General features: G+C 36.4%; 1 protein-coding gene across 2 annotated transcripts in view; it reads right to left on the bottom strand.

Annotated features, from left to right (window-relative positions):
* Positions 1-5968: 5968 nt before the first annotated feature.
* COL9A1 (collagen type IX alpha 1 chain) overlaps positions 5969-18797 on the bottom strand; it is a 104171-nt gene continuing 91342 nt past the window's right edge. For both annotated transcript variants that reach the window (XM_056109616.1, XM_056109620.1), the window contains 2 exons: positions 12454-12531; positions 5969-6205 (listed from right to left, as the gene is read on the bottom strand). In XM_056109616.1, the coding sequence (XP_055965591.1) occupies positions 6021-6205; positions 12454-12531 (263 nt within the window). In that variant the 3' untranslated portion in view covers positions 5969-6020. The remainder of the gene's footprint in view (positions 6206-12453; positions 12532-18797) is intronic.

Raw genomic sequence — 18797 nt, 5'->3', positions numbered from 1 at the left:
AACATTGTGGAAACTTCAAAATTTTAGTGACTAATATTTTAAGTTGTCTGTAAAAGTTGTCAAAAATGTTTGAATTATAAATTAATTTTTGTGAATATGTTTTAGAAGTTAAATAAGAACTAGCATTTCTGAAAATTTTCTCATCTCTTGAAAACCTGTGACATACCTCTTTTTGTCCACAAGATGGTGTTTGAAGAATTCATATCAGGTGAAGTGAACGGACTTGCAGAAATAAAAGGCTGAAAGTAGTGAAGTGGACAATAATTAAATCAGACCCCTGCTTTTGCACTTTTCTTACTTTAAATAATTATTTTATGTTAATTTATATTTTGTTCTCTTATGTATGACTTCTTATTTTATATATCTTTATGAAGACTATCATCTTTGATTATTTGACTGAGTTTTATTTCTTCAGTGTATGTATATATATATACACACACATATACCAAGTTATCTTGTACATTTACTATTTAGTTTATTTCTACACTACCCTCATATTTGAAAGACTGCCATGAAATCTCCCTACTTTTTCAGGCAGGATAGGTGATATTCACTTTTGACAAATAAAAAGCACTTAGCATATCACAAGAATTTTCAAATTTACAAAAGGTAAATTTTGGGGCTGGAGAGATAGCACAGCAGGTAGGGCATTTGCCTTGCATGCGACCGACCCGGGTGGGTTTGATTCCCAGCATCCCAGATGGTCCCCTGAGCAATGCCGGAGGTAATTCCTGACTGTAGAGCCAGAAGTGACCCCTGAGAATCGCTGGGTGTGACCCAAAAAGAAAAAAAAAACACATTCCAAATTTCCATATTGTTCAAGACTTACCGTTTACAATTAGATTTGTAAAATGCTTATATTTTTCTAGAAAAACATCACTATTTGCAAGGTAAGAAATTCTACTTTTCAAAATAATATTTTAATTTTATTAATATTGGTAGTAATAGCCTGATATTGATAGTTTATAGATTTGATTCTTTGGTTAATTTTTTTCAATTAACTATCAGTTTTACAGATTTTTTCATTACTCTTGTTGTTAAATTATTTTTCCACATTTGCTCATTTCCACCATCCTAAGACACACACAGCACTATTGTCTATCTTCTCAGTGTTCTTTCTTAATATTTAGAATTGAGAAATCTCTTTATCTCATTTGCTCTTATAGAGATTACATAGGTTTCCAAAAGGTGGAGATACAGATAACAATAAAATTTGTAGATTTTATGCCAGGAACTTCAAAGTAATGAACCTATTGAATTATATTCATTTACTCATTGACTAATAAAGCTAGCATTGACTACATTAAAATTTGTTAGACTCCAGAAATCTCAGGGGAAAAGACACACACACACACACACACACACACACACACGTATTTTATAAAATTCATTCCAAAGTTCAGCTTCGTTATTAAAGAACCAGGTGAACAAAGAAAAATATCCATTCAGATAGACAGACCCAAAGTGGCACAAATTTACCTCAGAGATAAGGCAGGCTTATAAAAAAAAAGCTAAGTCTAAGAAAATCTAAATAGAAATGTTTTATGTCCAGCTCCAATAGTAAGTGATATATGTATGATACTATACAAAGACTTGATTGTTTCCTCCATAAATTTGTCAAAAGTGAATGCTAATAAAGTAGGAGATTTTTCTAAACTTAAGGGATAGGGTAGTTAAATAAGATTTAAATTTATTAGACGGTATGCTTTATTTTGCTATATTAAGCTTCTGGGTGTAAAGATTCTAATTTATTTTGCAACTTTTAATTTTGCAGCATTCAAGTATATTTTAAGGATATATATTTCCAGTGTGTTGATGTATTTAAATTCACACTGTTTTACAGTGTACTTTGTAATTATTTTTAAGTGACAGTACCACATTTTTCCCTCACTTTCTTTCTTCTCTATCGTACATAAAGCTATTACTTATGTGAAGTGGAATGACACTAGTTCTTTTTAATCTATATCTACTGGGATATAATGTTTTGAGGCCTTGATTCCTATATATTTATGATATGTAATAATCTTTGTCACTTTTCTCAGCAATAAAGGATTTGACCCTAAGTCAGGGACTTTTAAGGTGCAGTTATTATATCATAAATATTCATGTACATTTCTTGTGGTTTTAAAAGTTCCACATTTCAGTTTCATTCTCTTAGGTCTCAACCACAAGGAAACTCCAAAAATATCACACACATGCATGAACCCCACAGAGGGGTTAAGGACCTATAAATTGGTCTATTGCAGGGTTGATGTTTATACTCTAATGATAATTCTATTTTTTGTTTGTCACACAAATCAATGCTTATTATTACATTTCTGACCCATCTCCTTGGTCAGTCATAAAAAGCCCAACCTTAGAATTTTGGAGGACAGTTATGAGCAGAAACGAAAGTTAAAAATCAAGAAGTTCTTGATGACTTTTGTTCTAGCAAATGCTTTACTCACTAAAATTATTTAAGATTCAATACTAATAGAGGGAAAAATAAGAATCATTGTAATTAACTTTCTCACAGATATGAATTCTTATTTCATAGAGCCCTATCTAGGCAACAGGAAGTTGGATACATAGGATGTTTCCTGAGCAGAATTTACTCACATCATTAAGTGCCGGTGCATTTATGTTTTTACTTACACTGGGAAATGTTTTACACAGTGAACTATTCACCTCTTCAGGTCCCTTTGTGATATAGAAAATTAACCAACTGCTCTTTAAGGAATATTCATCTTATCACATAGATGTAGTCAGCTTGATAGACAAAAAACAAATTCAAATAAGTCTCAGAAATAAATTCAATTTCCTTAAGCCAATTTCCCTCATTTTTTTTCTTTCTCCCTACTATTTAAAAACTTGAGAGTCCAGCTCAAGGAATAAAGGCATATTAAGAAGAAAGTTAGCATAAATGGCTAACTTTTCATATTATTAAGTTGCATCTCCATTCTGTTAAACAGATCTAATCTGTTCACTTCTTCTGGTTAATTATATAAAGAGCACTTAAACATGTATATTTGTAGTAATGTTCGTTAGTTATTTTAATATTTACTGAGTCACATGCTCTTAATACAACCACGTCCTAGATCACAAATTCACTACGAAAGTTCACTGATGAAGGCTCAGTACAAAACTAAAAAGTATTTTATCCTATAAAAAATTGGATTGGTTACATATATTCATTGAACACAAGTTTTAATTTTAAGTTTATATTTAAATTTATGTCCAATATCTTTGTAAAAAGCTCTAGTTTGATAGGTTTTTTCTTATTATTCCTTATTTTAACTTCTTTTGCTAAGTTTCCAGGACATGTTGAAAACGATATTTGGTATGACTTAATGTTTTACATTCATGGTGCTTTTCTCCCTTTATTGGTTTATGTTTAAACTCAGAAATATTATACATAAGAAACACTATATTAATAAAAAATTAAATAATACAATCAGGAGTGATCTTCTAAAATATGGATTCACATTAAGCTTATTTTATATTGCAAAAGTTTTTTTTTTACTAATAATGTTAAATGGCAGTATCATTTAGTCAACTTAAAATGTTTAAGGCACATAAATAATCAGATAACTGAAAATCACACTCTTCTACTAGACAAGAGTCAATTATTCTAAGCCATACTGGTGAATTTATGTGTTCACTGAGACCAGGAAGTGATTTCCATAGTCCGTAAGCAATCTGTTATGTATGTGGGATGAAAATCATAGAGTAATGGAGCATTGACTAGAAATAAATTAGAAATCCTTTCCCCTTGAGTAAAATGCTAGTCTCTAACCTGCTTTGTTTGCACACTCCTCTCTCAGCAGATGCTCTAGGTGATCATTCAACTTTTGAAAGTATCTCAGAAGTTTTAGATAGATCTATTTTGCAAGAGAGAGAAAAGTGGTCTAATTCGACATTTCTCAACTTTTTCATGTGGATTATTTGCTGAATTCCTTACTTCACAATTTCTCAAACATTTACTGTTTCTGTAAACTGTTTCATTTAATTTGAATTTGTAATGAATTGTTCCCACTATTTGGAGTGTACTAGTTCCACATAATCTATTTGTAAATGTTGTTTCCAATATCGCGTATATTGTCTGTGCTGCTTGTTGGAAGGATTTTGTTACACCAAGTTTGTAGAACAGCTAAATGAACTTTGCTTTGATTTTTTTTTTCATTTTCTTATGAACATAATGTTCCAGAATTGAGAAACATTATTTGTTTTTTTTTAATTTTTCTTTCATTGTATTTGATTGCTACACCAATTGAAATAAACCGTATTGGTGAAAAAGGTCAAGCAACATTTTGAAATTATTTGATTACATGCCACGTACTTAAAGAAGTTTGTAATTTATAAAAAGATTGTTCTAAGTAATATATATATCAAAAAATTCCTCATTTTATATAAAGAACTTTCTTCTCAGTCTATGTAAATGGCACTAGACAAGTTGAAATCTTTTTCCGTAAGCATAATCCATAACAGAAGCATAAAACTAAATGCTGTAAGCAGTTTCCAAGAAATCCAAATACATATTACATAATGATTGATTTAGCCAAACAAATAGGAATAAATGTTTAAATATATAGAAAAGGATTGATATCAAAAATCCTATTAGGGTTCACTCCCCACTGACTTGAGAGAATTGAGTTCCATAACTAACTGAAGATATTGACTATTTTGAGCACTGTGCTGTGCCCTGGGACAAGTCACTCATATGCACTGTGACATAACATGAATATATTAAGTCTGTTTGATGATTTACATGGATGCTGCCAAAATAGCAAGTCAATGTGATTATGTAAATACTAAAAATGTGTGAGTGGTCAGGCAATGTTTTTTTTATTGACTAAAATATCATGTACTTTAGCTGAGCTGCTTTTCTAAGATGTATAAGAAAAATCGTAAAATAGAAATCATTTTTTGTAACAGTGAATTTCTGAATAGGAGAGAACTAATAAACCATTGAATTGAAGGCAGTGGTCCCTAATACACAAACCAAGCAAGGCTTGGTATCCATGAAATCACTGATAATACACAACGTGTATTTGTGTATGTGTTTTTATATTTTTCCAGGGTATAAACTGGTAGTTTTCATTAGAACCGCTCACATATATACAGAAACTTTTAGGTATCACCCTCTAGAGAACAGTGAGGGCTTTTAATTACTCTGAAGAAAAAAATGGCACTAATATTATCAACATGTACCTACAGGCACTCCAGCAATTAAAATATTTTAATACACTTTTAAAATCTCAATAACTTCTTTCCATTGAGCACAGAAAACATTCATAAGAAAACATGCAAGAGATTAAGAAACCATTTTTATTTCTTCTTTGGTACAACCAGAGAGTGTTACCTGAAACCTTCAAAATAATCTCACCAGCAAAATTCTTGAATGCAGGATATTAAAATTCCTTCTTTGCTTTAACAGAGTAGTTCAAAACATTAATAGATTTGGGATACAGTGCAGTTCAGCAAGAAAAATCAGGCCAACCATGAAAACTAACATGAGCTGTGAGAAAATCATTCCCAGGTGGCACGGCACTGATCATGCCCAATAGAGCACATCAGTGGGATTTTTAAGCACCAATTCTATTGACCGTAGTCAGGTTTCCTCATCATGACTCTGAAAATCCTGTACACAGCGGAAAAATGGGTTTGAAAACAACATCTAAATAAAAAATGGAAATAACTACCACCACTGAGGTAACCAAACAGTTGTTCTTGTTTATTGGCACAGTGGCCCACAATGGATCACAGAAGTATAGCACATAAAAGGATAGGATAGGATTCGACATTTATTGAAAGGGGACATTTATTTTATTTTGTTTGACCCACTAATCTACTGCCCATCTTCCCTCCCAGGGAAAGGAAAGAGGATTTACTGCTTAGCACCATTGTTTTCAATCTGATTGTCAAGTAGGATTCGTCAGAGGGTCTTCAGCCCCACCTTCATGGGCTGTTTCTCCTCTCTCCCCAACTGCCGGGCTGGGGTTCGTGCATCAGCCAAACAGCACAGTATCTTCACTGGCCGGTCACTGATCCGGTCCTTTGCTGAATGCTCGCTGACCGGCCTGCATGGTGCAAGAGGCTGGCTCACAGAAACCAGGAGGGCCCGGAGGACCCGGAGGACCAGGCACCCCAGGAATTCCCGCCACCCCCGCTGGCCCCCTCTCCCCATCTCGACCATTCCTTCCATAGCTGGCAGGACCTGGGTCACCTGAAACAAAACAAAAGGTGACACACATGAGCAGGATGTGACTGCCAAGTGGCAGAAGGCACAGGAGCCCAGGGGCTCAGCCTTGCGTACACAGGAGTTTAAGTACTTATCAAAACAGTGGTGATGGGAAAATCCACTGGCCATCGATTTTTTTTCAAAATTAAGTGTGGAAAGAGACCTCAGCATCTCTGACCCACATTTCCATCACCAGAGTCACAAATGTCCAAAATGATAGAGCTAGAATATATTTCTATTGAGCCCTGAAAGGGGCTACAATCAATTACCCTGCACTAAGTGTCAAAGAGAACTAAACTTTGAAGGCAGTGTGAAAAACAAAAAGCAATAAATCAATAATTTTTGGACTTCATCCCTGGGGAAATGATAACTTGGGGAACACAGGGAGGAATTAAATAAACCATATTACTAAGATAAATTTTACCAGGCTGGTTTTACACTTTTTAATGGGGCTGCTAGAAGATTTCAAATTATGCAATACAATTTGGATTCGGGGCTCACACTATATTTCATTCAAATTGCATTCTACTAGCAGAAGCCCTTTTATTCTGAAGGCTGAGATATCTAGATGGGTATGTACAATCCAGTGGGTTGAAAGGTTTCAGAGACAATCAGATGGCTTTAAGTTCTTACTAAAGTTTCTGACCTTCTTCCTAAGCAATAAGGAAATGACCCCCAACACTTACATCACTAGTGTCTTTACTAGAAGAAAACTGACAGCAAAGTGAGATGAAAATTGGCCACTGATATTCCACATGAGTGTTAGGGAGACAATAGGAAACACTGAGGTCTGTAGTGAAGTGGAGTGTGGCTGTCACCAGCAGCTCTGGTCCAGCTAATAACTGCTGGAGGGGAAAGGGCCAGTGCTCCCAGAACCTCTGAGCATCTTCAAAGGAAAACTCATTGGACTGAGCTTTTAATTTCCCTTCATTTTTCAACACTAACAAGTCATTCCATTTTTCAAAACAGCATTAATAAACCTAGCCTTTCTCCCTCAAGCCTGAATTGTAAAGGAATTCCTTTTCTAATAGATGGATATTTAAAAGCAAGAAAAAAAATGTTTTAATTATTTTGTATAGGGGCCACACCCAGTAGTACTAGAGGGTCCAGGGTCACATCCTTGGGTCATCAAGGGTCTGGGAGGGGCAAGATTTAACCCAAAATCTCACATATGCTCAATCTTGTCTGAAACTTTTTTCTTTAGATATTCATGTTTAGTTCTCCATTTAAGCACATTTAGGAAATATTTTCTCATTTGAAGTGTGTCTGGTTGAATTCTTTGGGTCTGAACTGACACAACTCAGGGAAAAGGGAAGGAAGGAGCAAGAACCATGAGTTAGGAATGGTTCTTTTCCTCGAATATGTTTTTTTAAAGTTTCTGTTAATCCAGACTTTTAATTATTTTATTATATATATATTTTATATTTTCGCCTTGCCTGGTGGTGCTTAGGGTTTACTCCTGCTGTCTCTGCACTCAGGGACCACACCTTGCAGGACTCAGGGGGACCGTAAAAGATGCCAGGGTTCGAATCCAGGAGGGCAGCATGGAAGACAAGCACTCTACCAGCTTTACTACTGCTGAAACCCCTCAAATTCTTTTTATAAGAAACCAAATATGTTTTTCTGAGATATTGTCCTGTAGATATTGTCTGTATGGCGGGGGGGATAGATTGGGGTAAGGATGGGGAACAGCCTTCACGTAACAGATTGTTAGTTTGATGACCACTGGTCTTTGGAAATTATTCTCAGTGGTACTGTAAAGTTTTTGTTATGTGGGAGCCTAATTAATGGATAACACTAAATGATTCGTGAAATCCAGCAGCAACCTTAACAAATACAGATAATTACGTTTTTACTATTAAGAAGTGAAAGCATAAATCTCAAATGGTTTAATTCTGTTTTTATTTGGCTTATCTATGTGAAGTACCAACTGATTACACAATTATCTGAAACTCGAGAACCTATAAAAATATGATTGCCAGAGCCCGGCAAGCTTCGGAGAGCCCGGCAAGCTACTGAGAGTATTCGATATGCCAGACACAGTAACAACAAAGTCTCCAATGGAGACGTTACTGGGCCCGCTCGAGCAAATCGACGATCAACGGGAGGGCCTTTACCTTTACCTTTACCTTAATTTTGAAAAAAATACACAACTGTCATTTTCTCTATGAACACAAGAGGGCAGTGATGTTACATTAAAGAGGCCAATTGCAAGTGGAATTTTAAAGATCTAATTAGAGAATCAAAGGGCCTGTGTATACACAGGCTCTGAAAAACAAAAACAAAATATTTTAAAAACGTAACAATGCTTTTCAGCATGAAATAATTTATTGATTATAAAAACACTGGTTATATAAATTTCTTTTGTATGTGCCAGGGAATATAATTTCCTACTTTATACTAACTTACTTTTTGTGGTATTTGTCAAAGTATATATGTTTAAGGGGCTGATAAGGTGGTTTATTTATATAAGATCCACATAAAGAAATAATTACCCGCAGTCGTGTAAACAGGATAAATGACTACAGCTACAGTTAAGCCTTAACTGAATGTGCCTTTTGTTTTGGGGTGTTTTGTTTTCTACTCCATCTTCAAAAGCAAAGCTCACGAATTTGCCAGCTTTGCAGAGGAAACCTGAATATTCTGGATGTCTAGTGTGGAACTGCACAAGGCCAGCTTTGCTTTTCATATCCGAGAAGAGAAAAACATCTCAGCTGATAAGTCCAGCTCATAAGTCACATTGCTGGTAACAGCCACGATTGACTTGTCACTGTGAACTCGTACAGTGAACTTGAATGCACGGAGAAAGGAGGAAACCAGGACTCACGATTAAATCGTTTTCCATAAAATCTATAGAATGCCAAGAATCTGGTTTCAAATGGACAATTTTGGTGGCACAGGCATAGAGAGTTCTGTCAATAAAACTACCCAGATAAGTGGTACCACTAAAGGCCTCTGGAAAGAAACTAAAGGAGGGGGGTGGTACTGTTCCAGGGATGTTTAATGGAATCCTGATGCTCTCAGAGAAAAGCAGAATGGAACTTCCAGGGTATGCTAGTGTCAGATAGGTTGACAGGCAATGGCAGGGTAATCATATCACTGGACAACCCATCCATCATTGAACCTGGACACAGAAGCATAAATACCTGCCTCTATCACTTATTACCTAAGAGGCCTTTTCAGCACAGGTGACCACTATATTTTTGTGTTTCCTCAACTATAAAGAGGGGCATAACAGCCATCCGCAGCTGAAGTTGCAGAATGTTTGCCATTTAGTAAGCAGCTTCCAAGGACTTTTTGTATATTCTTACGTGTACAGTCCCTCTTAAACAACTCCACAGGGCAGAGCTGCTTATTATTGTTATGCAGAGAAAAAAACTGAATCACTAAAAGCTAGAATGGCTTTAAGTAAATGAGTGAACAGAGCCTGGCTCCAGATCTCAGACTTCCTAAATATCTACCCTATCTACCACTGGCTATAAGAAACAAATAGAGAGGCTGGAGCGATAGCACAGTGGATAGGGCATTCGCCTTGCACGCTGCCGACCTGGGTTCGATTCCCAGCATCCCATATGGTCCCCCAAGCACCGCCAGAAGTAATTCCTGAGTGCAGAGTCAGGAGTAACCCCTAAGCATCGCCGGGTGTGATACCCAACCCCCAAGAAAGAAAGAAACAGACAGTTCATGTGTATTTTTTGAAATATAGAAAACTGTAACCAAAATGATCATAATGGTCCAACCCTCCACAAAAAATATAATACTGAACATTGAACATAGTAAGATATAGATATAAGATGGAGAACTAAAACTGTCCAAATAGCAAAGAAAAAAATGATAGATAATGAAGGCATGGGTTGCATTTTCCCCAAAATATATCATATATAGTAGTACAACAAAGGAAAATTATTGAATTATTTTTTTTGTTTTACTAAGGGGAAGTTAAGTCCCAAATTTAACAACAGGAACAAAGTTTACACCACATTTGGTTCTCAGGCCTTTCCTTGCAGGTCATAAATAAGGTATACATTTATCTTGGAGGTTCCAGACATATTCCTGCACAGAATACTATTGAAGATTGCCCCAAGCCCCAAAGATTTCTTATTAGTTTGCTTATAAGATATAAAAAATCACATTCCTTATCGTACTGTAAGTACTTCCAGGGAAATAAAAAATAGTCCTGCCTCTCGAGGGGGAGAGAAGAACAGTGAAATGATTTACTGGAACCCAGTATTTTGTAATTTGGAGTAGAATTTGGTAGGAGATGGTTCAAGGTATGCTGAACACAGGAGAGGCATGCTACTTCAAAGGCAGGTGAATAAGGATGACAGGGGTTTCCAAGGGCCCAGCTCTATCCTTAGTTCTTGATTTGCTTCAAAAAAGCAAATGTGGTGTTTTTTTTAATTAATAGTGGTATTAATAGTCAACATTTCCAAGAATGAGCTATAACCAAAACTTACCCTCAGGACTTTCACATGGATTGATTTTCTATAATCCACAGACTTATATGATAGAGGAATATATCATTATCACTATTTTTATTACTATTTTTTAAATGAGAAAACTGAGACAGAGCAAATAAGTTACTAATTAATTAGTGACAAAGTGAAAATTGGAACACAAGATGATCTGAATAGTGGAAACCACCCCTAACAAATTTCCTTTCCTTTTAAAATTATAAAAAGCTTTCTTTTCCAATCTCTCTGTCTCTGTTTCTCTGTCTCTCTATCTCTCTCTCTCTCACACACACACAGACACACACACAAATTTATCAATTTGTGAAACATCTTGATGTGCACATGAATCATACTCTTGAAAGGCAGTGTTTGAGCTATCTACAAATGTATTCATATTTTTTAAATTTCTTAATGAGAAAGCAATCCCCAGGAGCAATGAAATGGATAATTAGAAAGCAATGATGTTTCTGGCTGCAATTATAGCCATGATTGAATATGTAAGCCTCTGGCAGAATTAGAAAATGATATTTCTTTTCCCAAATTTCCCTTAACCAAGTTTTCCATATCCATTATGGAAAGACATGCCTCCCCTGCACCACTGTCCCCTTGACTCTCCTTAGCCTTGGGGGCGGGGGTGGCGGGGAAGCTTCCGTGATCCATGGGCTCAACAGTGGAAGAGGTTTGCTACATGCTGTGTATCATTCATACTCTTAAATTAAACTGGCTTCCAGCCTTATGCCTGAGGTTGGGCTTCTGCGACTCTGCCAGTGAATGAGTGTGTTACAGCCTGGACTGGACTCAGTGACAGAGTAACCAGTGAGTCAAGAGAAAACAGCCTCCTAGTGAAATGCAGGCACTTCACACAGAAGCCACTTTGTTCCCAATGCACACAACTGTGATATATGGCTGTGACTGGCTCTTTGTGGCTAAGTATAGAAACGTCCAAGTTTATTTATTTTGAAAGTATGAATTCCTACAAGATCTGGATATTTTAAAGAAAGGATTTTTAAATATTAACACAACCTATAAAACATGAATAACTGTAAACTTGGATTAATTTCCTCACTGTCCTGACTTTTTAGTTAAAAACTAAGGAACTACCTGGGAGGGATATTATCCATGGTGGTGGAAAATGGGCACTGGTGGAGGGATGGGTATCTGATCATTGTATAATTGAAACCAAAGCACAAAAAATTGTAAATCTACAACTTTAAAAAAAATAAAATAAATTAAAGGGAAAAAAAAAAAAACTAAGGAACTACCAAGGGAGTTGGAAATAGATAGGACTCATTGCATCCAGAGTTTTGTAAGAAGTGCATTGTGGTTGAACTTTGATGGAATTTTTTTGAAGGATCTACTGAAGAAATTAGTATTTTAAAGCCCTGCCACTAATTTTCTCACCATGACTACAGTCATAATATTTTTTGCTTTTTTGGGGGGGAGGGTTCACAACCAGCAATGAACAGGGGTTACTCCTGGTTCTGCACTCAGGAATTACCCCTGGTGGTGCTCAGGGGACCACATGGGATGCTGGAAATCAAATCTGGGTTGGCCGCATGCAAGGCAAATGCCCTACGTGCTATACTATCACTCCAGCCCCTACAGTCATGATTAACAGATCATTTGACTCGTCATTAAAATTGGTCTTGAAATATCAACACCAGTCATTACTGAGTTTCACTTGACATACTTAAGTAATCAAAGAACAATTCTTTAAACGCTTACCCAATTACGACTACTCATTTGCTACCAATTATTGCTTAACTACACCACACTTACCTGGGAGACCCATAGCTCCAGGCAAACCTTTTGGACCTCTTCCTGGAGGACCACGGTCCCCTCTTTCTCCCGTATCACCTGCATTTCATTAGAGAGATGTTAATTTTCTACACGGCTTTATTTTATATCTATAAAGTTTACACATTACTTAACTTTTTAGCAAATGAAAATTCAGAGGTCAAAATTATCACTAAGTTACCACAAACTAAGTGGTAGTAAATACGCAGTGAGGCACAACCTGAATTAATTTTATCAATCAATGTAAAAGTGAAAATAAGATAATCGTCATATTTTTCATTTCAATCCCCATACTTTCTTGTGCTTCGCTGACTACCTGTGCTATTGTATCTTTGAACTCATTGAACATCCCCATCATAGCGTCACTAAAGACACTGTCTGAGGATTTACTGGTATTCATGTCTTCTGTGATATTATTTTTACTCATTGAACTTGGTGGTTTTCTATGCGTTTTCCCCTTTGTTTTTCTAGTGTTCTTTTGTGTTCGGGGTTTGAGAAGGTGGGGAGATTAGCTACGGGTACTCTTCATCTTCCCTGCCTGTCCTCCCAGAATAACAGAAAGAAGAATAACTCAGAGCAGCATATAATTTGTTGAGTAGATCTATTGCATTGCCACGTCTATGCACTTTTAGGTATGACCCCAAACAAAAAACAAAGCAAAACAAAATTCTCAAAAGAAAAAATATGCGAAAGGAATGAAAGCTATGAAACCAACTAAAATAGTATTGTACTGACATAAATAAACAGGCCAATGAAACAGAGGAAGTTTAAAAAAAACAGGTCTCCATTTTTATGGGAATTTGATCTATAATAAAGACGATGATATCTTAAAGTGGATAAACGCAAAATAATTTAAGAGTGGTTAATAACATTTTAAAAAATACACTCCTGGAATGGAGAGATAGTACAGTGCACAGGGCACTTGCTTTTCACATAGCTGACCCAGGATCAATTCCCAGATCCCCATGTTTTCCTCCACCTTCCAGATCTGCCAGAAATGCTCCCTAGACACAAAGTCAGGAATATTCCCTGAGCACAACCAGATATGGACCAAAAAGGAAAAAAAACACCTGATTTATTCCTCATGATAAATTACAAATATCAAATATTTAAAATATCAAATATTTAAATTTAAGAACCAGAAGAAAACAAGGTATGATTATTTTATACTTCTAGGTTTGAGTGAACCTTTCTATTATGATTCAAAGTACGAAGAGTTTCTAAAAATCAATAAGAAATGGTCAAAAATACATACGGAGAGCACACACATGCACAGGCTCATGCACGCACACACGCACACACACGCACACGCACACACATACACACACACACCAGAATACATTCATAACAAGATCACTAAAAGAAAACAAAAATAGTGGTCTAGAGAGATATCATCATTGATAAGGCTATTGCCTTACAACAGGCAAACCCAGCTTTGATCCTCAGTACCACACACTGTCCCCACTAGCCACAGGAGTGAATCCTGAGCACAGAGCCAGGAGTAAGTCCTCAGCACCACCAGATAAAGCTCAAGCCTCACATCCAAATGAATAAAATAAAATGGATCCCAAGATAAATGAAAAACACCCTAATTTTACTCTCATAGCAAAATTAATGATAGATCAGTTGCTTAAATGACTGAAACATATTTCTGGCATGCAGAGGTCCCAAATTTGATTCCTAGCACTGCAAACAACCTGGTGGTAGGACCCTGGTGACCCCCAGCATCCTCAGAGCAACAAATCACCAGGTTTCAACATAACCTTCTTGTCTACACAGGGGAGCCAAGTATCATTGGAAGTAGCCCTGAGTCCCCTGAGCACTATTTAGTAGACTGATAAATTAAAAAATAGCAAAGAGTTTACATTAACCTATAAGGTCAGCAAAAATTAAAAGAATGACTAAACACATGCTAGCCAGACTGGGAAAATATACTATCAGATACCACTGATTAGAGTAGAAAGTGCAGGTAACTGCAAGAGGACTCAGTATTGCGAGCACCTGACTTGCAAGTGTGAGACTATGACTTTAATCCCATTGCTACTTCACACACCAAACATGATCCTAGGAATTCTGTTGTTTTTGCCTGGCAGGTTGACTACCTGAGATCCCCAGCACTGCAAGTTATTTCTGTCTGCACTGCCGGCAGATTGATGAAGCACCTCAACTAAAAGGTATGACCCCTGTGCGACCCAAAACAAAATATGTGAACACCCGACCAGGAATGTGTTTGATCCCCGGTCATCACAACTGCAGTAACAGAGGCAAGAGAAAGTGAAGAAAATCAGCAGAGGGAAGGAAAGATGGAAGAATATAATATAATATAATATTTAATATAAGTGTGTGTGTGTGTGTGTGTGTGTGTGTGTGTGTGTAGCATCTTTCACTACAGCTAATCTCCTGTAGCAACAGGAGATTAGAAACACTTAAATGTCCACCTAAGAGGAAAATAGACTATGGTACCTCCACCAAATGGAATACTATGTAACGGCAATGAAAACTGTTGAAGTGATCTCCAGTAAGTAGTATCAAGAGAAAAAACTAAAGATACATATCACTTACTACAGGGCAGTGTAATTTTTAAAGTATAAAGGGAAATATATATATGTATATATATAAATATATATATATGTCACTGTCCTCCCGGTGTTCATCGATTTGCTCTAGCGGGCCCAGTAACATCTCCATTGTGAGACTTGTTGTTACTGTGTTTGGCATATCGAATAAGTCACGGGTAGCTTGCCAGGCTTTGCCGTGCGGGCGAGATACTATCTTTATATATCATAGATGGTCAGAATATATAAGCAACTAATAATAGCATTTACCTGATGGGTAGTATAAGCGGTATCTGGCAGGTGGGAGAGTGTGGTAAAAACACTTCACTAAATATCTTTTTATACATTTTTTAAAGTCGTGAACAATGCAAATTTAGTATCGCCAAATATATAAAGAATTTTCAAGATTTATAAAGTGTGCTGTCACAAGCGCCTTCATTTCACTCATTATTTATAGGGAATATTCTTTGGATTGCAGCCAACCATATGCATTTGCAAGACAGTTGATTGAATGTGGGGATTCAGCAGTCACAGAAGAAAACTGCATTAATTATTCTGGGCCCTGCAGAGACCAAACCTAGAAACGAGGCCTCATTAACCAAATGCCCTGTACCTTAGTTAACAGGTCCAGAATGACTTCCACTGCTCAGAGTAGAAAGCATTGTTCTGCTATCTCATTAGTACAGCATTATATCATTATCCTACCATGCTTTCAGAAGACACCATATGCAACAAATTCTACCATTATTTTTTTTCAAATCACTTCTTCATTCAATATTGAATCAAATGCGTTAATCATTTTAAAAGAATTTTACAAATAAAGGCATATGCACAACAGGATAAGAAATAAGCTCTGCAGATAGTGAAATAGTCAGAAATCCCTAATTAAGTGAAGGATTGGTCCCATTAATTTTAGCTGTGAATGGTCCTTGGATGAGTATTTTAGTGTTGAATCAACAACATCTGTAAAACAATTTTAATTTTTTTAAATACTATTTAAGGACAAGGAGCTCAGGTCAAACTTATATTCAGATAAACTGGTTGTTTTTGTTTTGTTTTATTTTGTTTTGTTTTTTTCACACTGCATCATCAATAGGGTCTTACTATATAAGGAAAATGTGACTACAAGCATTTTAAAGACTAAAAGCTTAAGCAGTCTTGCTAACATGGTGATTCAAATGTCATATCACAGTAATTCTGGAGGCTGGCAATGAGAAGATCTTTAAACGTGCCGTATTTTCTGAAGATAGGAGATGAAGATTATAAATTAAAATGCAACTTTCACACTGTTAGTGAAAATTAAACACATTCTGGTGTGAATCCAGACTATCTTTAAAATATTACTTGCCAGGAATAACATGGCTGAATTCGTTGCAATACTATTTTAATTTTGCGGGGGAGGGGTTGGGCATAGAAAAACAGATTTTCGATGAACTCCAAGACAGAGCCACACTGTAAACTGCAGGTCTACAGTCAACTGTGTGAGCACATTGGTTCTACTTATCACCAGTGTTAAATCTTCTTCTCCAACCCCTGGGCATACGTTCCTCTGAGCTGCAAGAAAACCAACTAAAGGAACTAAAGTTCTCCCTGTCTTATCCCACTGTGTGAGAAAATACACATAAAGAGCTTACAGAATAAGCTTCCAATGCAATTGGAGTAGAAAAAAGCTCATCAAGAACACGAGTAGCTATATAGAAACACTGTCTAATCCCCTCCATACTTGTTATCAATTTTGTTTGTTTGAAAGTTATAATTGATGCTTCATTTCCAGGCAAGCAAATTAATACTGAAAAAAAAAGTGTTAGTCACAAATATGGCAGTTATTTTCTCAAGCCTTCATTCGCATATTGACACATCTGTTTGACTCACACTAGAAGGACTTAAAAATATATAGAGTTCCACTCAGAATTAGTCCAAATCAGAAATATTTAAAAATAGTCCTTTTGCTTGAGATACTAAACAGAGCACAGGGCCAGTAGGACTGGAATGGTACTCAGCTTGAGTACTCACATAAGATGTAGGTGCAATGCCCACCTGGGCCCTAACATATTTGTGTAATACTGGAGAAGACTAGCAGGTGAGAAATAAGGGGATGTTATAAATATGATTAAAGCACTGAGTAATCATTGAGACATCTTTCTGCCAGGTTATTGAAAATGCTCCAGTGTTAATTAGAGGAATTCTGTGTCACTGTTGCTATTGTGGATGAATACACTTGGCACTGCTCAGGAACCATGTGGCACCTGGGATTGAACCCAGAGCCTCACTACCTGCAAGATATGTTGTCTACCAATTCTAATTCCATAAAATTTTTTTAATGAGGAAAGCAATAATTTGAGTAAGACAGAGCTTGAGGAAATTTTACTGATTTTTGCTTTTTAATTAACTAAATTTGCCAAAGTATCGAAGATCAGATGGGCTGGACACGTAATGAGATTTGGAGACAACCACTGGATTAGAACTGTTACCGACTGGATTCCACGGGACGTCAAGAGATCGCGTGGCCACCCACCTACAAGATGGTCAGACTTCTTCATCAAGACCCTGAATGAACAGATTGAGGCTCTTCGTGTTCCTAGATTGAGCTGACACCACTGGGCTACAGTAGCATGCAACAGGGACGAATGGAGATGTTATTGGCGCCCACTCAAGCAAATCGATGAGTAATGGGATGTCAAGTGATCAAGTGAAGTTAACTAGGTAGCATTTTTTTCTGGGAAAAGGTTCCCAAAGAGAGTATATGGCTGAGCAACATGTGTACCATCCCTTCTTCATTAAAGGGGAAAAGGCAATAGGTGATAATAAAAACACATTTCTAGATGAATATTTACCTTTCAAATAATAGAGTATTTATATGTGAGAGCAGCAAATTTGATTTGTAATCTCTGGCTGGTACAATGTTACATGTCTCTAAAAACTTCTGTTACTGTATATGTTAGGACAAGAGAGTCATGTCCAGTTATCTAGAATCATATATCCACAGTTTTGTGACTGATTAAGAAAATATAATTATTTTCTGTCTATACCTCAAATTCAGATGTGATTGGGTAAAGAAAACAGTAAAAGTGGTCCTTGAGAAAAATCAGTGACAAAAATAAAAAGAAAAGAAAAAAAAGAACAGAGAAAGGTGGAGAAAGAAATTGTCTCATATAAAAAGAAAAGGGCTACATGCCATTTAGCTAATAGACGACATCTTAAATACTAAGTTGGAAAAGTTAGGGGGAAGTCCTTAATAAAGTAAAACTATACTTATAAATGAACTTAGGGCTAGAAGCATTCCCCAAATATAGAAATACATCCCATTACTTCAAAATAAGTTTCCTATGTACACTGGTGTGTGATGGATGTTGGAATACTGTATGACTGAAATCCAATCATAAACAGCTTTGTAAGGGTATATCTCACAGTGATTCAATAAAAAAGTTTAATAAAATAACAAAAATAAGTTTCCTTTGTGACAGAGAACTGTGCCTTTCCTAGCTAGCCATAATTCAATAATGGTCAGTTTCCCAGGACATTTCCAGAACATTTCCCATGCCCAGTGGTTCTCATCCCTGGTTGCTCATTAAAATCACCTGTAAAATATCTTTAAATCCGCATGCCCAGTCCAATTAAGTCAGAATCTCTGTGAGGGAAAAGCAAAGGTGAGGAGATTTTAAAGTTCCCCTGGTGATCCCAGTGCACAGCCCAGCTAAAGGCACACAGCTTTGGGCTAACTATATGAGCTCAGCAAATTGCAGGGATGGTTTTATTTCTTAAGAGAATAGA

This window comes from Sorex fumeus, unplaced genomic scaffold (genome assembly GCF_029834395.1).
Source record: "Sorex fumeus unplaced genomic scaffold, SorFum_2.1 ptg000008l, whole genome shotgun sequence".
NCBI lineage: Eukaryota > Metazoa > Chordata > Mammalia > Eulipotyphla > Soricidae > Sorex > Sorex fumeus.
Note: the sequence above shows the minus strand (reverse complement) of the source record. Positions and strands in the feature narration are given on the sequence as shown.